Raw genomic sequence first — 19,899 nt, 5'->3', positions numbered from 1 at the left:
GGATCACTACTATAAGATAAAAAACATTCTCAGTAAGATTGCATATTTAAAAATGTTTGTTTTCGAAGATCCTCAGCAGATTATGTCAATCCCTCCGCATGCAAAAATGTAATGATTAATGTCCGTGACAGGAGCGTCTGTCTGCACCATACTGCACAAATGAAGACGAAGTCCCACACCACATATCTGCACACTGATATCCTGACAATACCTAACTGTCTGTGTGGACATGCAGTGAAACCACAACTTTCTGAGAATTAGTAAATTAAATTATGTTTGGCTTACAATGAGTACCAGAATTTCCTGAAGGTCCTAAAAAAAAAAACGTACTGCCTGGAATCAGAGGCATAAATTGATTCATTGTATTGTTGGGGAGAAAAGGCAGAGCTTTGTTAACTGGGAACTGGCCTGGGAAGAACTGCTGAGTGAGGCTCTCCTTAACTGCAGCGTTGCAACTTATTGACTAGTTGATTTGATTGACAAAATCTGTGAAGTATATAGTCCCACCAGTTTTTTTTTTCTTCCCTTTTGCAGGTACATGCAGTTTTGCAATTTAAGGTCAGGGATTTCATAAACTAAAGTGTAATCACCAATATTTATGATGCAGGACACATATCTTTGGACCGATCTGAAATATCTCGACAACAATGGGATGCATTGCCGTTGCGTCTGTTGCAGACGTTCATGGTCGTGAGAGATTGACTCCTCGTGACTGTGGCGGGCCAATGGCTCTGCATTAAAAGTACGCGGAAGCAGCGACGGAAATCGAGCTTGCAACCAATAATCTCTCACCTCGTAGGGTTAAATCGACACAGTGCCGACTTTCAAACACTGCAACCTCCCTGCACTTGCCGTGACAAGGGGACAACTGTGGGAGATGCCTGGATGTGCATCTGTTGGTCTGATCTAAGACCTCTTTAATCAGACATTTTATTTATCCTGTGTTGAGATGAACAAAAAAAAACGGGCCACCCTGACCATCAAGGATATAAGTAGTCATGTAACAGGAAGTAGCCCTGCTCATTAAATGTTGCATGCCAGATTGAAAAAAAACACAAATCTGTACTAAGGTCTAATACCACATTATAAACAAGATTTTATTTAGAATTTCCTTAATACTACATTATAAACATGATTTTATTTAGAATTTCCTTAATACTACATTATAAACATGATTTTATTTAGAATTTCCTTTCATATTGTATTTTTCTTACAAACATTGTTGTTACAAAACTTGCACCTGGAGACAAGGCACTAGCACTGAAACGTCCGTCTATGCATTTACAATTCAGTAGCCTCACACGCCTATTACAGTGTTAGCTTCAGATGTGAGGGAGAGGGGAGAGGGGAGCAGAAACCCAAAGAGAGACATCTTATTTAAAACACATTTCCGTTAAAAACATATTTGTTATTACAAGTGTTTCGGGACACAAACGGCAGAGGAAATCCATCGATGTGTTCACTCCTCTGTGAGAGTGAGTGGGGTCTAGGGAAATAAAGACGGAGCTGGAACTACAGGCACGACCGGGAGGAGAGGTGTTGTCCCACTACCTCTAGCTGTTCTGCATGTTCCCTCCCGTCCCCTTAATGAGGCGCTTGTGTCCCCTTTTCCCTGCCGGACCACGGGGCTTAGCGAAGGCCTGTTTGTGGGCGTGCTGCTTGGGGTGGACCTCGTCATACAGGAACTCCTCCGTCAGTTCATCTCCGATCTCAATCTCCAACTGCAAAAGAAAAAAAACATGAATAACTAATACATATATATGGATTGTGTATACAGACAACAAGGGCTATAAGCAAAAATTGTATCAAGTCTGAGGTCATGAATTCAAGTCCCCCCCCAATGTACCCTCAGTTTCCCCCCCAATTTTCTCGGTTTGATTTGATTTTCTTTAAGTTTTATCTTGCAAAATTAACATCTGAATGAAGTGTCAGATAATGTTGGTGAGTAACAGCAATTATCCTTTATTTATTTGGTATTGGAAGTCTAAAAGTTGTTCAAATACGCAGTATCTAATCTGAAATACTAGGAATCAGCCACTAAAATACACACGGCATGCATGTTTTTAATTGAAGATAGTGAAAAAACAGTTTCTAAGAAAAAAAAATGCAGAGAACACTGAACCCCAAGTGTCCTCAGTGGCACCTCGGACCTTTTTAATAATTTCCAAATGGTAATCCTTCTCCACTTCCTCTAGTAGTCGACTCTTGCAGCTGGAGTATAGCATTCGTTCCTTGATGCTGCAGCTGTACCCTGGCATGGAGTATATGAACACTGCAGACCAGGAAAGAGCAGGAATTAGATTTCTAGGAATCATAACTAAATATTTCATGTTGATGTAGATCAGCTGTTAAAAAACCTAGTGGCAACACTCCCAACGAGTGAAAGAAATTGAAAAACTTTCCCCCCCCCCCTGGCCTGTGTCTGGATTTTGCTTTTATTCTTGAGAAATACTAGATAACTTCACCTCTTCGAGCACATACAAATTATTCAGATGAAACAAAGGAGCAAAGGAGAATCAATATTTTCTCACAGCTAATTTCCGAGATAAGGCCATTTTGTATAAGTCACAAGTAACTATTTCTTAATTTTAAAAGGCTTTCTGTTCCCAGTTTCTGCGGCTCGGGCTCACACACGCACATACCGACAGATTCCAGGTAGTCTCCTTCGTGGGAGTGTTTGTAGAGGAAGAAGTGGTATCTGGGAGTGTCTTTGGGAACTCTGCTGGGCAAATCTCGGGTCTCTGTCGGGTTGGAATGGACCAGCTCTATTATCTCCTTCTGTACGTCCAACCTCTGCAACACAATAAAATAAATGCACTGTAGGAATCTAGCATGTCAACGCTCCTGACACCAAACCGCTCTGTGTTTTCTAGTAAGTAACCGTACTCATATATATCACATCCTCACCAGTTGTATGTAGTTGATGTGTTTTTGGGCAAGTTGCTGAAGGGCTCTCTTGGCCGTCTGCTGCAGAGGGAAAGCGAGGCCCTGGATTGTCTGGTGCTTTGTCTCCACGCTCATCTCTGTCGTCACCTGCAGGGGGCAGCATGCACAGACAACACATGTTTACAACTGTGAGTTTGAGCCTCTGAGGCAAAATTTAGAAAGTGTCTGATGGGTTGATACAAATTTATCTTTCTACACTGAAAAAAGAAAATAGTTTACCATCTCAAAAGAAATTATGTGAGTTGGTAACATGAAATTGTTTAAGTCTAGAGGTTGGCAGGTTAACACGGTTGATAACTTTAATTTAAAAACAAACTAATTCATGTGTGTTTTACAAATTGAAGTACTTTTTTCAAGTCAGTGAGCAATTTCTTTCTTTTTTCTGTGTATACTGTAGTGCAAATGTCTTTTTTTTTAATCCAACAAATTTAGGTACTGTCTGTTTAATAAAAAAAACCCCACATATGTATCATGTGTCAACGTACCTGTTTAACCCGACCCTGAAAAGGCAATCACAACATAATGTTACATTTCATATAGAGAAAAATACGTTTTTAGACTGAAGCAAAAAACAATAACACAAAAACAAATCAGCTTCCAAGCTATGTGCAATGTTGACAACCCTACAGAGGGCACGTTGACCCCTCACCTCAGTGATTTTGATCCTCTGGAGCTCCTGCTCGGCTAATGTGAGCGGGGCCGGACCGGAGCAGGATGACACATGATGTTGGTAGCCCATCAAACAGATGTCCTCCTAGTGTTGCAAGCAAAACAAGAGGGGCCTTTTGAAAACATGTTGTCAAAGTGAAATAGACAATCTGTCGCAGTCAATGACAAGTGGCAAGAAACAGACCGTGAACCCTGTTGGATTACCTGGTTCTCTGTATTAGTATCTGTGTTATCTTATATTCATTTGAGTCACAAGTGTAGAAACAAAACTCAAACATTTGTGTCTGTACTGGACGCATCCATGAAGAATTCACAGTGCTGATGAATTTAATAACTGGTTGCTTTGGCATCAGTTACTTCGAAACGAGCTTTTCCAGTATCTGCACAGGAGTTATGGATCTTTTCGTCCCACGGAACAGCTTCAGATCAGCGATGTTCTCAGGACGCCTGGTGTGAACGGATCTCTGAGGTCGTTCCACAGCCTGACTTTGGGGTTAAGGTCTGGACTCTGACTGGGTTTTCTTTTTTGAAAGTCTCTCTCTGTTGACAGTCCTTGCCCCGCTGCACCACCCAACGTCTATACGGAGCTTCAGCTGGCGGACCGCCACCATGACATTATCGTGTAAAAATACCTCGATAAACTTGGGAATTTTCATTCCCCCCCTCGATGGGTGGCGAGCTGTCCGGGCACAGAAGAAGCAAAAAGCTGTCCGGAAAAATCACGACGCTCCTTTCAACCCACTTCACCTTTGGGATGACGTTTCCATGTTGGTATGCAGTGCCCTTTTTTTCCTTTTCTTTTTACGCCGTACCCCTGTACGTGTAACTGCATGTTCTTCTCTTCAACCATAGCATTCAACCAGTCCACAGAACCTTTTCCCAGGAGCGTTGTGGAATGTCAAGCTTCTTCTTTGTAAAACTTCGAGCATGTACAGTATGTGATGCGTTTTCCTCCGCGATGTGCAGCCGTGTTCCACCTTTAGAGATCTCTGTGTTTCAACAACAGCAGATGCTCCCTGTGAACCGCAAACTCCAACGTCTGCATGGTCCAAGTTAAACTCCAGGTTGACCAACTTCTGACTCCCGTCAGCTTTCGTTCATGTCATTACCATCCTTTCTCCCACCCAACCCTGTGAAGGTTTTATTGCCGTATTAACAACACAGTGATGTGTGAGTTATAAGTTAAAATAGATTGTGCGTGTGCGTTGTTGCAACTCAGATGAAGATCTGACCACATTTGAAGATTTATACATACTTCACTTACTTTTTCTCTCCACAGTGTGATGACATTTTGATAGTTCTCACCTCGGCCGTGCCAAACATCTCGTACTTCACGTGGCCTCCACCGAACTCTTTCTTCACTGTGGCTCGGGTGGCAGCGTACAACATCTTCTGTTTCACCTGCAACCGTCAGAGGAAAGGTTGATGCATTTGCTGTTCCGGATAATCACCAGTTTTGGTGATTTATAAATTTTTTGGGAAAAAGCAAAGAAACGCTACCGAACTGATGTGTTTAACTACTGTAGGACTCAATTTAACACATTCAGTCACGTTATAAATTGGTTGTATAATATCTTCTGTTACCTCTGCTACAAAACAGATGTGTGGAGTTTTAAAGATGAGAGTCTACTAGGCAGACAGGGTGTAATGACTAATGCTATCAAGTTGTATTATGGGAAATTAAGGATGGTTGGAGAAATATGAGGACAGAAGAGAGGTGCTGCTGGTTTCCTTCAGGCTATGTTTACAGATGGTACTGATGCTGTTTGCATGAGTTTTACCTGGTGAATGTTTTGAGGAGCAAAATGACATTAAGATAGTAAGTACAAGAGTAATACATAATACATATAATATATATATATATATATATATAGTGCAGAACAAAGGTTATGCGGTATGTCTTACTGGAGACTGATCCGGAGACCACGAAATGAAGATCCACTCATAGCCCTGTGCATTCTGGGAGTCGAGGCGGTACAGGATGTAGCAGGGCTCCTCGTCGTCCAGGAGAGGAAGCAGAAAGCGATTATAATCCTGCTCCCAGCTTTTTTCCGGCTCTCTGTAGGCCCCGAGCACCAGCTGCTCTGAAATCAGACCATGACCCATCACATACCTCAGCCTGTATAATGTATGTATCATGACCTTCAACCCATAAAGCAAGAGTCAGTCAGTCTACAGTCACAGTGAGTGATGATTTATACGTAGAAGGACTAGTATTATTGCAATGTGGTTGTAAAAAAAAAAGCAGATGTACAGTGTCGGAGTTGTATAACACAATTACACAATTACACACACACAGACACACATTTATAATTTCAAAGGACAAATAATAAGTAATAATTTGTGAGATACCAAGACATAACATATATTTCATTTTCAACTTTATTTGTCAATTTGCTGAATTGCTGCCGGTCACTGCATGAGCATGGGCCCACATGGCCTCCATTATACATTTATGATATATTATGTTATTGTCTGTTGAAGACATTATGTTGATGATGTTTTGAAACCCAGAAAGCGTTAATTATTTCTGCTTCTTGTTCAACCATCACAGTCTCGTGACTCGTTAGGTTCCTGTGTAAACTCTCAAAGTCGCTCAACCAAAGTGAGTCGCAGAACCTGAGCTGCGTCTCGCTGTTCTCCACATGTTAAAAATATCGCAGGATTCATTTCTGCCTGACTTGACGGGACCTGGACGGAGCCGACAACAAAAACTTAATAGTTTAATTAAGAGCACAAAACATAAACGTGTGAACCTGAAGTCTGATGTCCTTGTGGGGTGAAGGGGGGAATTTCTTGACTGTCTCTTGGGGCATGTTGCTATTCTGAGCTGCAACACATTCCAACCCTGTACACACACATACTTTCCACCCGCCATTCTCTCTTTGTCCCCGTCTTTATGAGTCTATGTTGCTGTGAAACTGTACGTACATGGACGTTTAGGACAGCGGTGAACTCATCAGACATCCACCATCAAGGGGACGGCGAGGGTGGGTTATATCAGGATAGGTGACAGGAAGTGGCACGCAGAGCCAATGGTGACGAAACCGACCAGTGTGATCTTGTTTCTCTTTTGACATTGGAACGAACATGAGTGTCACTTGACGGCAGCACGAAACCATGTCGAGTCACATGTCGCGCGGAATAGTCAAGTGACAACTCAGACAGATCAAAGTGCTTCGGTCAAAGGAAGTAAAACAGACATGACACCATGATGCTGCGAGACTGTCTGTCTGTCTGTCTCTCTGTCTCTCTATCACCAGGCTCATCCCCGTGAACAACAACGCACCAAATGTGAGACCAAATATTTGACGTAATATGGGCACAAGCGACAGAGACAGTCCGAGAACCCATCTGCCATGAATCACATTGCTGCGTGGCAGTGGTCAGACGCCAAAATGAGATGTAAACACCTCACGAACATACCAGTCCACGTCCATAATCAGCTACCTAGAAACCTATTGCCTCACTGACCGCGAACCGCTCAGCTGACACACTGAACCCCTCGGCGCACACAGCTGAACAACAGTTGCCGCAATCCTCTCTTTTCCAAGAAGTCAGCCAAATAGTCTGTAGCAGTGATTTACTAACCTGTTTTCATTTGTGTGTGTGTGTGTGTGTGTGTGTGTGTAAATATTATGCGTCAGCTACATGTTGCCCGTCAAGCTGTATGTCTCCTCAGTGATGTGCGTTTCCACTGACGACAGGACCCGTTTGGGCCTCACTCGATTGTGAACTGGGGTCAAAGAGCCCAGCGTGTGTTGTTGTTCTTTCTTCCTAAAAATCAATTGCTGAGCAATCTTTAAAAAAAACAAAAAAAAAAAACAGAGCGTCGTACGAGGAGTTTTCTAAAAGTTTTCCAAAACATTTAAAAGAATCTTCCAACCATCTGGATGAAAAGAGGATTGAACGGCATAATACAAACTTATTCTGACCTGGTTTTTTTTGTGTCAATCAGATAAAGATGGTTGGAGGTAGCTGCACTTGCTCAATGTTTATCATGCAAATCAAATTTTTAAAAATTCTACAATGTTATATCTCATTTATACATTGTAATATTTCAATTACAAGCAAGAGGATATGTATATTTTTTTTCCTGGATTTGAAAATAAAATTGCAATTTTAAAAAAGGGTCAAATACATTTATTTTAATAAAATGCAGCAAACGGATTTTCTTTTTCATTGGATGGTTAGGAGTCTTTTAGAACATTGATACAAGTGTTGTCAAACAATCTTCGGGGGTTTTGAAAATATGATTCGTTACCTTTTTAAAATATGTGACTTGAATGTAATGTTTGTAATTTTTTATCGTCAGACTGTTTCATATTAAGTGTCTTTTGGAGGGATGAAATGTAAAAGTAAATTGTTTTACATAAAATGAGAAGATTAAGTCTGAACAATAAAAAGATAAAAGTGATCTTCATCATTTCATGCCTGGATAATCAAGTCACGGCGCTCTGAGGGTCCTGACCCCCCGGGCTGGGAACCAGTGGCCTGTCATCTACTGTTTTGGAAACTTTGTGGGCTGCACCACAACTTTTAGTCACGTTGTAGGGGAATTTTTTTTTGTCCGATTTCCAACCTGTTTTTTTTCTTCTTTCCTTGAAGTGTTTACAACAGAACATATTAATGGTCACATGCGGACAGTGTCATTTTGAGCTGCAGTGGTTATTCAGCAAGTTGATGGACAGAAAGATAATCAGCAACTCTCATGATAATTGATTAGTCATTTTCCCTGCAGTGTCAAAATAATTCCTAGTTTTAGCCGATAACTTGTGAGCACTTTGTTTTTCCTATTTTGATATTACTGGCAAGCCAAAATGTTGTTAAACTGTGTTTAGGAACCTTTTTCCTGATGAGATTTGTGGCCTACTCAGGTGTTCATCTGTTTTCGACTGCTCCACATCACACTGCCCGTTGCCCTGGGTCACTCACCGTCTTGGATGCGCACCTTGATGAGGCGCACTGCCCCTCCTCTGGCTCTGGCCAGGAACTGCCTCAGCTCTGGCGTCACCACTAGTGCGAGAAACATGGTGGGGTCCGCGGTCTCTTCCTCCTGCCAGCCGCAGTAGCAGGGGTGTCGAGAGACGGAAGAATAAGCAGCAACAACAGACTAAACGGGAGCTCCGCAGCACAAGGCCCAAAAAATTCAGTCCGCTCAAGACACACTTGAAGTCCAACCAATAGAGTCTGTCGTACAGACGTCCTTTACTTCAGAAGATGTGACCAAGTACCTGCTGGTCTGACCGCTGAAGAACAGGAGCGCTGAGTGTGTCTCAACTCGATGAGAGAGTGTGACAGTGTGAGAGGGGACATTGCTCAAGTAACTAGGACAGTATCATGTGCACACAGACAGGGAACCTGATCACCTCTCTCCCAAATTTAGCTCCCACCGACCGGCTGACTGTCCAGTCCTGGGTAGTGGTCTGTGAAACTCCCACCACACACCAGCACCGACAGTGGAGGAGGAGTGTGACCCTGCGAACCATATCAGCAGCTTTTACTTCGGAGCAAAGAACAACTAATCTGACAAAGTGTTCCAAAATGGCCACATTGATAGTTCAGTGATTACTACATCAAGCAAGTAGAACAATGAAGTGGACTGTATCCTTCTTTTGATTCGACCATGTATTGTTTGAGAAAAACACCAACTATTATTACAAAAGGATTCTCAAACCTGAATCAACGTATATCTCAAACCTGAATCAACGTATATCTGTAGTGAGAATTAAACTTAATGAAATAAAATTGGAATTTTCCTTCCAGCATGAATATAAAAACAATGCTTTATGAAAAAAAAGTATAGGCCCAATTTTTAACTGGCTCTCAACTGATTCCAACATACATCAGGACAAAAACTGGATTGATACACAAATTATATATATATATGTACACACACACACAAACAAAATCTTACATGTAATGTCTGCAAAATAATAAAAAATCTGGCTCATAAGCAAGGACAGTTGACACAATAAAAAAGTCGGCAAGACGTACAAAGAAACAATTTAATGTTAAATAGAAATATAAAAAACGACAATAGAGAACAAATCTATTTCTGAAAAAAACACTTATTTACAATTTAAATTTGTTTTGCCACAAGTCCCTGTGATATTCAAATAGCTGGTAATGCTGACCCCTGCTGGTCACTTTGACAGAAGCCTTGCCTTCACTTTCTCAGTCATCAATGGTCGGCAGCCAGAATGCCTGAAAGATCAGAGAGCATAAAACTTCAGTAAAACACACATGAAACTCCTCGTGTTATAGCAGCCTCCAGCTGTATCAAGTGTAATGACAGTTGGGTAATGATGAAATAAATAAATAAAATGCAATAATGTCACCGGAAAGAGGAAAGTTAAGTCCGTGAGTTGAACAGTTTAGTGACATGGTGTTGAAAACAATGCACGGCTAACGTTCATCCAACTATCAACGTTTAGAAGTGAACTCCCCGAGTCCACACTCACCATGTTGGAGCAGGCACTCGCAAACGTCATGAACTTGGGGTTGAACTGCAGACACGTGATTGGCCCCGTGTGCTTCCCGTCTAATAAAGCCACCTTCATACCGCTCTCTGCATTCCACACGTGGATCTTACCGTCCTCAGAGCCTGTGACAAATGATCAACGAAACCATTTACAAAACTGTGGCGACAACAAGAGAAAAAAAGGCTTAACTGATCTTAACTTACCAATCATAACAAACTGAGAGTCGGGAGTGAACGATGCCTCCAGTGTGACACCTTTACTGTTGTTATAGCCCTGAGGGAGAAGGAACAACAGCATCCGTGAGCAATTACAACATCAATATCCTGTGCAGATTATGGACACAGCACAATAGACAATTAATACAACCTGCATATTAAGAGCTATTGTTTGTTTGGAACTTGTTGTACCCTTGTCACTCTTCAAAAACATGAATGAAACTAACTAACATTGAAAAGCTGTTTGTGAGTGTGAAGTTTTCACTGTCACGTTGTGTGATTTAGAGGTCCATCGGTCTGTGTTTTAGTCTCAATTATTAATACTTTGGTACATAAAGTAGGAGTTGTCGCTTACCCCAAAGGAATGTAGAACAACGCCCTTGAAGGCATCTAAGATGCGAAGAGCACCGCCATTCGTTGAAAGGAGAATTAGTTTTCCGTCGTTGCTAAACTTGAGACCAGTCCACTCACACGTCCGATCGTACTGGATCTTGAAGGTTGCGAAGGGACCCTGTTGACAAGACTGATGATGACTCTTTTTTCTCTCTTTTGCATCTCAATTTTTAGATTAAAGTACATCATGAATGATGTCTCGCACAGACACAAACACTTCTTGCCTTGTCAAATGAGCGCAGGTCATAAAGTTTAACCATCTCTGAATTTATTCCAGCAGAAAAAATGAGACCCTCTGGATCAAAGGAGCAAACTGGCTTCCCCTGCAGGTGCATCAGACCCTAGACATGACAAAGAACAAGATAATATCAGTATCAGCTACATCCCTCTTTTACAATTTCATATATCATATCAGAGAAACACCGGTTGATGTTCACAAAATTACGACAAACCATACATACTTGGCAGTTGGGTGACCGCAGATCCCACAGTCGAATAGTTTTATCTAATGACCCAGAAATAAATGTGTCGTCTACCGGAGACATGGAGAGAGACGTCACTCTGGTCACAAAAAAAAAAAAGAAGAAAAAGGAAAAATGAGAACAGAGCAACTTAAACCAGGGAATTAAATCAAAATACAAAACAATAAAAAACAAGCCACTAAAAAACATCCAGTCCTCACCTTTTGCTATGCCCAGGAAAGTAGCGGATGTACTTGTTGTCATGAAGGGACAGGTATCGGATAGTATCTTAAGGAAAAGGAACAATACCACCAAAGTGAGTAAGAAAACTCCCGTGTCATACATTAAAACATGTCAAGCAGAAGCAAGTTCATTTTAGGGAAGTCTGATGAAGAGACTCGACCGTGGGCAAGGCAGTCACTTGTACAGTTAGCTCCTGTATGGGGCAGAATCACAGACCCTCAAACTGTACAAACAACTACCTCAGACCAAAGTGAGCAGCGTCTCCGTCCGTGATTCAGCTGCTGTCCACAGACGTGGGACGTCCTTTGTACATCAATGTCTACACAGTCCAACCAGTAGAACATTCAACTAAGCTCATGGAATTGAAATTTTGATTAATGCAATACAACGATTCAACGTAAATGTGTACTCCGGAATTTTAAAGACGTGTTTCAACAAGTCTGAAAATATGCAGAAATTAATAAGTCTACTTCTTTGGCTGTATTGAGCAATAATCAATTTCTTTAATGATTTTTCTTAGTATTTATGACCACACATCATATCATTACAGTTATGGACAGCAAAAAAAATATATTGAGATAAAAGATTTTTGATCAAATTCTTCAATACAGTGGAACACTAACAATATCACCTTTGGCACAAACTTAAATTCACCCGTGCTACATTATCCAAAGAAAAATTACCAACAAGTATTTGTGTATCAACATACCATCGATTTTGTTGGAGCTGTAGACCACGGTGTTTGCCGCGTGCGTGTACCTTATTAGATCCACTCCATACTTCTTACTGTAGAGAGTCCTCTTGGGTCTGCCATGAATCAGAAAAGAGCAAACTTAAATCAACTAAAATTAAGCAAAGAAAAAAAACACAGATTCAAGTTTTGGTGCTGTAGGGGAGCAGACATAAACCTTCCCTGTAAATTGCTTCACATTCTTACACAAAACATTTCATGTATTGGATACTGAAATATTATTTGGCCAGTAATTATATAACTCTTTGAGCCAGGAGCTTTAGTGTAGATTTACTTCTTGGTTAGTTGTCTTGAACACGGATCAATAGTTTAGTCTATAAAACGTCAGAAAACTGTGAAAAATTCCTGCCACAGTCTCTGTCATCTTCAAAGTGCTTGTTTTGTCCACACCACACATTACCAACCTAACATAATATATTCATAATTTTATAAATAAGCAGCTGGTATAGCTTAGTGGGTGATACCACTGACTTTGGTACAAAACTAGGAGGGTTTGATTGCTTGGCTAAAAAAAGAATCCAGTGTGGGCCCTTAGGCAAGGCCCTTCATGGTACCTGCCTACTTCTGATACAAGTGGGAGAAAGGTGGCAAATATTCACATTTGAGAAGGTGGATCCAGCAAATGTTTTACATCTTTAATAAACAATATAAATGATTTGGATGATTAATTAGTCATCGGAATATAAAAACATGTTGGTGATTCATTGTGTGCGAGTCAACTCCGTTCAGATCTAAGATCGCAACTGATGATTATTTCCATTGCAAACCAATATACAGATTATACCTTTGATTGGAAGCTTTTTTTAATGAAACGTCAGAAAAAGGTGAATGTCGTCCGCTTAAATTTCCCGAAGCCCCAAATGATGTGTTGAGACATCTTCTGTGTGCAATCACTTATATTAAAGAAAAACAGCATATGATAGTGATTTGTCAAGTAGTGTTAATCAACTAATCTCCAGGCTGTGCCTCTATGCATCCTCTCTGTTAGGGTTTCCACTTAGCAGAAAGTGTATTTGGAGAGCTTTCTACTGTCTGATGTGATTCAAAGTGGACTGCTAGCATGTACTAGTATTTCTGGGATGTGTTACTGTATTCTGCTCGATACAGTTGTGTGTATTTCACTTTCTAGATTTGTGTTTTTGATGGTCATTTTTTTTTTTACTTTAATGCTTGTTGATTGTTGTTGAGACAAACATACGCTCCTGTGATCTGGCTCTGATCTGACACACACGCTCCTGTGATCTGGCTCTGATCTGACACACACGCTCCTGTGATCTGGCTCTGATCTGACACACACGCTCCTGTGATCTGGCTCTGATCTGACACACACGCTCCTGTGATCTGGCGCGCACACACACGCGCTCCTATGAACAAACGCACGTAACACTCCTCTGATCTGGGACCTCGTCGCATACATGGGTCTAATGAATCCCGTCAGGATCCTGTCTTAGGGACTGGGGCAGCCACGGGGACCGAGACCACCACGACCACCACCCACAGACACGGGCACGATCGCTGAGAGAAACCACTCTCTCGCCGGACTCCGATCCGAACTATCCAACTTGCACACAACTCGTGCACTATTTTTTTTCCCCCCCGGGGCGTTTTAATGGAAAAAATCCCTGACGTTGATAATATTGTTGCCAAGCAACCCGATCCAAGAGTAGTTTAACTGATTTTGATGTTTCTAATCACACAACACACCCGGCGGCGACTAACGCTCTCCATGAGATTGCAAAGCCCACTTCGTTACGTATGGTTTACTTTCACACAGCAGGCTCCACTTTTTCTTTTTTTTGAATTTTAAACAGTGCACGAACAGAAACCCCACATCACACAACCCGCTGCGGGGATCGCAGCGTAGCGGGCCTCGCTAGTTAGCGCCGCGGCTAGCTACCGTCACACACAACAGCCAAAAATGGACAAAAGCCGCTCTTACTTTCCCTCTTGGCAGTCGTACAAGACCAAGGAATCGTCATCGCTGCTGGAAATAATTGTCTCCCCGTTCGAGCTGAAGTCGAAGCAGTTAATTTTGTCTGAGTTCTCTCGGAACACCTTAGCAACCCTGAAGCTCCGCAGCACATTGTCCGTCAGCTTCATGGTGGCCTGTCTCTCTGCGAGGGCGAGCAGGCCCTCGTGCTGCACGTTAGATCGGCCTATGGATGTCACTTGTGGTGGTGCACTTAAATATACTTTAGCTGTGCTAAAAACGTGTTCTTTTTGTCAAGAAAGTATGGATTAAAACCCAGCCACCGGAGCGCGCCTGCGATGCTTCTGGTGTGCGGGAGGGAAAAAGCACCGCCTTTGAACCGTCGGTGACGCGCAAATAGATCACCTGACACGCGCATCGGTTGGAAACCACGCGACATGGTAAGTTATCGCGAGATCCGCCAGCACTGAAATAACAACATAATATCTGCTCACCTACGTAGGCTAAGGATGAGGTTGATGTTTTTCTTTCAGCTTTAACTGTCGCCCTACCTGTCTGTCTATCTATCTATCTATCTATTTATCTTTCTGTGTGCCTGTCTATCTAAATTCAAATTCAAAGCAACTTTATTGGCAAAGGACACAAGTTTACGTTGCCAAAGCAACGTCAAAAAACAACAAATAAAAATAAATATATACATAATAGCAGTGAACTAGTTATTTGCATATGGAGCTGCATATATATATATATATATATATGTACAAATGTGGTTAAAGATACATTACGATACAAGATATGTGTAAACATTGCAATGAAACATTTACAGTAGTATTAAGTATAAATAAGGACTGTGTAAACACTGTTTAAATATGTGTGGTGTATGTGCAGTGAATCTTTATACAGTGCAAATGTTCAGTGCACTGTATCTATCTATCTATCTATCTACATATCATCAATGTATTGGGTCAAGATATGAAATATCCAAATCCTTTCCTCTCGAGGCAAAAGTCAAGAGTCCAAATGAAACAGAGGTCATTCTGGGCACTGAGAGAAAATGCTGGGACATTTTTCACAATTTTCTTGAAGGTTTATGGACCAAACAGCTAATCGATTAAGAGGAAAAACATATCCTACAGATTAATCTACACTGAAAAGTTTCCGTCCTACTAGTTTTGGGCTTGCCCCTTTCGGCAGGACTCGGTTTCCCATGCTCCACCACTTCCCCCTCGGAGTTGGCTGCTGGTGTTATTGTTGACACTGGAGTGCGCATGTCCAACAGAGCAGGCTGCGGCGTGTGACTCCCGACCGGATCTCTTTCAATACGGAAAACTAAACAGAAAGGCGATTCGTCTAATACCGAGAAGGGAGACGCGGGTCTTGAAGTCAACGGTGGTATTTCCAACATGTCCCGGGGGGAGGATTAATGGACACGTCAGTCTTGTCGCTGCGTGGTGAGCGTGTCTCTGCAGTTCCATGTCATGTCCATGGGCGTGAGGGGAAAGGGAAGGAAGGAGCGCGTGTCTCTTCACGACATCTGATCACATACAGTGTACGTTACTTCGTAAGCAAAGTTTAACGTTTTTAACGTTTCTCGTTTCACTGGTTCAATCTTCCTACAGTACCCCTTGGACTTTATGTCACCTGGGCGGTTGTAAGGGCCGTGGACATCTTGTTGTTTTTGTTAGATTAAGAGCAGACAACTGAATCACATGATTGGTACCAAGACCTGCTATTAAACAGGCCCCTTCATTGTGCAGAAATGAAGGAAAGAGATGTTCTATTTACTAATGCTGCAGTTATAACACACACACGCACACACACACACACACACACACACACACACACACACACACAACCCTAAACTTCACAACTAAATGCCCAACCCTAACCTTAACCCAACACACACACACACACACACACACACACACACACACACACACACACACACACACACACACACACACACACACACACACCAACCCTAAACAACACATCATTGACCTAAACCCTCGAACAGCCCTTTGACAATTGTCCACACTCAATTAGGTCTATATACTCAAAATGGTCCTCACAAAGAAATAAGTACAAGTACCCACACACACAAACACACACAAACACGACCCGCATGCACACACAATAGTGTGCCCCAACTAGAGGTGATGCTGACATTGCTCTTTGCCACAAGTGCAACAAGCCTTTGTATGTAAGGGTCGAAACGTCGAGCGACAGACAGTCCATCACATAAGGGTGAGAAAGTCCCAGTTTCCCTTCTGCCTTCAGCTCGTACTTCATCTGTCGTTGGTGTGTTAGTCTGCAGCAAACAGCCTGGGAAAACCATTAGCCACCTGGCTGCTATGGCTGTGTCCACAAATTAAATCTGACCAGAGTATTATCTGAACTAAAGGTTCAGAAATTCAGATTAAAAGTTTTTGATCACTCAGAAACTTAGCTTTAACTTTCAAAGGCTAGCATTTAGTTTGCATGATCAAACCTGTCTTTATTGAAGGGTTTTCGCTCACATATGCCATTCATTAGTTCTGTTGGTCTGACTGAAGAGCAGACTCTCGGCAAAAAAACAAACTAGAGTCCCTGACTTATTTACGATTCACCTCCAAATCCTGACTAACCAATTCATCGATATTGACATAGATGAATTACCCCAAATATACACTGAACAAAATTATAAACGCAACACTTTTGTTTTTGCCCCCATTTTTCATGGGCTGAACTCAAAGGTCTAAGACTTTTTCTATTTACACACAAGGCTTATTTCTCTCAAATATTGTTCACAAATCGGTCTAAACGTGTGTTAGTGAGCACCAGCACTGAACTAACTTCTGGTATCACTGAACAGTCCGCAGGCCACAGCGCTCTTTTGTCTTCTGTGGTTCATTCAAGTCAATTATTACACACAAGGTACACAAGTCCAGTGAGTGTCCGGTCAGATTTTAGCTACACTACCTGACTGCTGAGTAAGAGGGCACATATCAGGCTTCCAGTGAAATCCAAAGGCTTTATATCCCATTGAAAACCTTTACAGGTAGGCTGCATGAGTCCTGTATCAGAAGTATGAGAGACGGTTTGATTTTGTGAAATGTGTAATATGATCTATCTCAAGCTAAGCAATGTTTTGGTTGGTATAAACAAAATCACTAGGCAAAGGTTTGTCCACTTCCTTTTCAGCTTTGAGCAGTTTTCTTATGGCCAAGAAATTTAGCTTCATTCCACTCATGTACGTTTTACTTAACTTTTTGTTTTGTTAATCTTCTCACTGCTTACTTTTTTCAGTGCCTTTGAAAGAAGGTGGCATTGCCAACTTGATATTCACTTTTCAACAGTACACCATTCAAGTATACTGTATATGTGTTCTTTTAAAAAATAATTATTGAAGTGCTATACACTGACGTTTTTAATCCCTCAGGCAGTTTATGCTCAGAGCCAGTGAACTGTCCATGGCACGTGTTCTTTCCCTGTTTCGGCCTCAGCCTCTTCTGGCCCTCGTGGGTAGGAGGAAACCTACGTTGTGCAAAATGTCAATGGACTCACGGGCACGCAAAGTGTTCGCAGCTGCAGTGGAGGCTGTGCAGCCAGACACTGTGGTCCGGCAGAGTATAGAGCGGAAGGATGACTCAGTCATTATCAATGGTCAAAAATTCCCACTCAAACACAACCTTCACTTGGTGGGCTTTGGAAAAGCTGTACTGGGCATGGCTGTCGAGGCAGAGAGGATTATGGGGGATCACTTGGTGAGAGGAGTCATAAGTGTGCCGCATGGGATTCAGCAGACATTAAAGCAACATGGGAAAGGGTGAGCTATATCTCAAAAAGGCAAACAATTTTAAAGTATTGCACAGAAAAGCACAGTACAATTTCTCATTTCCATTGCAGCCACCTGTTATTAAAAGAAAACAGTCGCATCCGAGTGATGGAGGGAGCCAAGCACAACCTGCCGGACACCGATGCACAGAGAGCAGCTGAACAGATCAAGCAGTTAGCCAGTGAACTGACGGAGAAAGACGTGTTACTTGTACTGATTTCAGGTAAACACATAACTCCTTTTGTTGCTTATTCTTAACAGTATGTTATTTCAATTTAACGATAAGTGGTTCCACTCTCTCCAGGCGGAGGCTCTGCGCTGTTACCAGCACCAATCCCACCAATCTTGTTGCAAGAGAAACTGGATGTTACCCGCAAACTTGCAGCTGCTGGTGCCACTATTCAAGAGCTGAACACTGTGCGTCGGGCCCTCTCTTTCTTAAAGGGTGGAGGACTTGCACATTATGCTCATCCTGCACAAGTAACATACTTTTTTTTATTAACTTCTGTTTATTGTTGAGAAGAACCAATACCAGGATTGTGGTTTTTATGTCACCACTCCGATCCCTCCACAGGTGGTTGCACTGATACTGTCTGATGTTATTGGAGATCCTCTGGACTTGATAGCAAGTGGTCCCACAGTCCGGAGTGAAGTTTGGCCTGAGGAAGTTTTGTCAGTCCTTGAACGGTTCAAGCTGTTGAACTCTATACCAGCATCAGTAAAGGATGTCCTTGGAAGACCAAACTCCCAGCGGATGGATAATAAGGAAAAGACAGACAAGGCAGAAAATGTTCTCAACGCTGTGATTGGCTCCAACAGCATTGCCCTCAAGTGTGCAGGACGCCGTGCCCGAGAGCTGGGTTTCCGCCCCGTTGTTCTTTCACCAGGAGTGTGTGGTGATGTAAAGTCAGTTTCCAGACTTTACGGTCTCCTGGCCCGCTTTGCATGTTCTCGAGAGGAACCTCCTCCTGAGATTGCTGCTGAGGTGCTGAGGCTAGGGCCTGAAGTAGGCGTGGCGAGCTGGGACCTGTGCCGCACCATGCAGGTTTTGGATGAAGGGCGTACAGAAGGATGGGGCGCCACGTGTCTGTTAGCTGGAGGTGAGCCCACTGTAGAGTTGACAGGAAAGGGTCGAGGTGGTCGAAACCAGGAGCTGGCTCTGCGAGTTGGACTGGAGCTGAAAGGCCTGCAGCTCCCGCCTAATGGTCCCGTGTTTCTGAGTGGTGGAACTGATGGCCAGGATGGACCCACTGACGCAGCAGGGGCCATTACTGATGGGGGGTTGTATGAAGAAGCACAAGCACAGGGGCTGGACATCAACAACTTCCTTACCAACAATGATTCTTATACGTTTTTTTCACATCTTTCTGCAGGGCAACATTTACTTGTACCCGGCCTAACTTGCACCAATGTGATGGATGTACACATGCTACTTATTCCAGCAATTCCCATTAACGTAGAATAATTTCAAATCTTGTGTGTGAGGGAGAGATACAACTCTGGTTGGACATTGACTTGGCCGGTCAAAGACATTGTTTTTCTAAGCTTATCATGTGTAGTTTTAACTTTGTTTTAGGACTCTTGTCTGTATCCTCCCAAATCCCAGTTTTCCCACAGACTGCAGCATGTTATCCTCCTTGAGTTCTCAGTTTATTTCTGTTTTCACCTTTCCCCAGTGACAATAAAGCTACAGCTAGTATCTCTCTTCTCAATAAACTTAGTGACAGAAACACTGATGACCTAGTTAATATTCCGGTATCTTTCCCTTAATCACAGATTTGTAACAATCTTCCTTTGTCTTCATGATAGTTTTTGTCAAGAAATTGACCAAGCAGCTGTTTGTCCTTTCAGATAAAATGAATCACATCATGAACATGCATATTGATGATTTCCATTCAAATCTTTAGATGTCATAGATGACATGAATATGTAGTTAAAATTTGTATGTATTTTTAAATCAGTAAAAAATTGTTTTCACTTCAACACAGG

General features: G+C 42.2%; 3 protein-coding genes across 7 annotated transcripts; 1 reads left to right on the top strand and 2 right to left on the bottom strand.

The window, feature by feature from the left end:
* Nucleotides 1–1,066: 1,066 nt before the first annotated feature.
* On the bottom strand, nucleotides 1,067–9,047 carry LOC118310051 (twinfilin-2). Its single transcript, XM_035632808.2, has 9 exons — nucleotides 8,551–9,047; nucleotides 5,521–5,699; nucleotides 4,921–5,016; nucleotides 3,596–3,700; nucleotides 3,432–3,446; nucleotides 2,908–3,033; nucleotides 2,643–2,793; nucleotides 2,151–2,272; nucleotides 1,067–1,721 (listed from the first exon to the last, which is right to left on the bottom strand). The coding sequence occupies exons 1-9, from the start codon at nucleotides 8,645–8,647 to the stop codon at nucleotides 1,554–1,556; spliced, it is 1,059 nt and encodes a 352-aa protein (XP_035488701.2). The 5' UTR covers nucleotides 8,648–9,047; the 3' UTR covers nucleotides 1,067–1,553.
* Nucleotides 9,048–9,609: 562 nt separating this feature from the next.
* wdr82 (WD repeat domain 82) lies at nucleotides 9,610–14,264 on the bottom strand. Its single transcript, XM_035632809.2, has 9 exons — nucleotides 14,103–14,264; nucleotides 12,122–12,219; nucleotides 11,391–11,457; nucleotides 11,170–11,269; nucleotides 10,933–11,049; nucleotides 10,671–10,826; nucleotides 10,304–10,373; nucleotides 10,080–10,222; nucleotides 9,610–9,822 (listed from the first exon to the last, which is right to left on the bottom strand). Exons 1-9 carry the CDS (start codon nucleotides 14,261–14,263, stop codon nucleotides 9,793–9,795), a joined length of 942 nt encoding a protein of 313 aa, XP_035488702.1. The 5' UTR covers nucleotide 14,264; the 3' UTR covers nucleotides 9,610–9,792.
* Nucleotides 14,265–14,395: 131 nt separating this feature from the next.
* Nucleotides 14,396–19,893, top strand: glyctk (glycerate kinase). Of its 5 annotated transcripts, none has more exons than XM_047332898.1 (6): nucleotides 14,396–14,533; nucleotides 15,288–15,642; nucleotides 17,519–17,901; nucleotides 17,982–18,133; nucleotides 18,215–18,390; nucleotides 18,485–19,893. In XM_047332898.1, the coding sequence occupies exons 2-6, from the start codon at nucleotides 15,517–15,519 to the stop codon at nucleotides 19,373–19,375; spliced, it is 1,728 nt and encodes a 575-aa protein (XP_047188854.1). In that variant the 5' UTR covers nucleotides 14,396–14,533; nucleotides 15,288–15,516; the 3' UTR covers nucleotides 19,376–19,893. The 5 variants fall into 5 exon arrangements, with proteins under 5 accessions (XP_047188854.1, XP_047188856.1, XP_047188855.1 ...); XM_047332900.1 differs by having other exon boundaries at nucleotides 17,515–17,901; XM_047332899.1 differs by lacking the exon at nucleotides 15,288–15,642 and having other exon boundaries at nucleotides 17,515–17,901.
* The last annotated feature ends 6 nt before the right edge of the window (nucleotides 19,894–19,899 follow it).

Source organism: Scophthalmus maximus, chromosome 6 (genome assembly GCF_022379125.1).
Source record: "Scophthalmus maximus strain ysfricsl-2021 chromosome 6, ASM2237912v1, whole genome shotgun sequence".
Classification (NCBI taxonomy): domain Eukaryota; kingdom Metazoa; phylum Chordata; class Actinopteri; order Pleuronectiformes; family Scophthalmidae; genus Scophthalmus; species Scophthalmus maximus.
The sequence above is the reverse complement of the archived record's forward strand: the minus strand, read 5'-3'. Positions and strand labels throughout refer to the sequence as shown.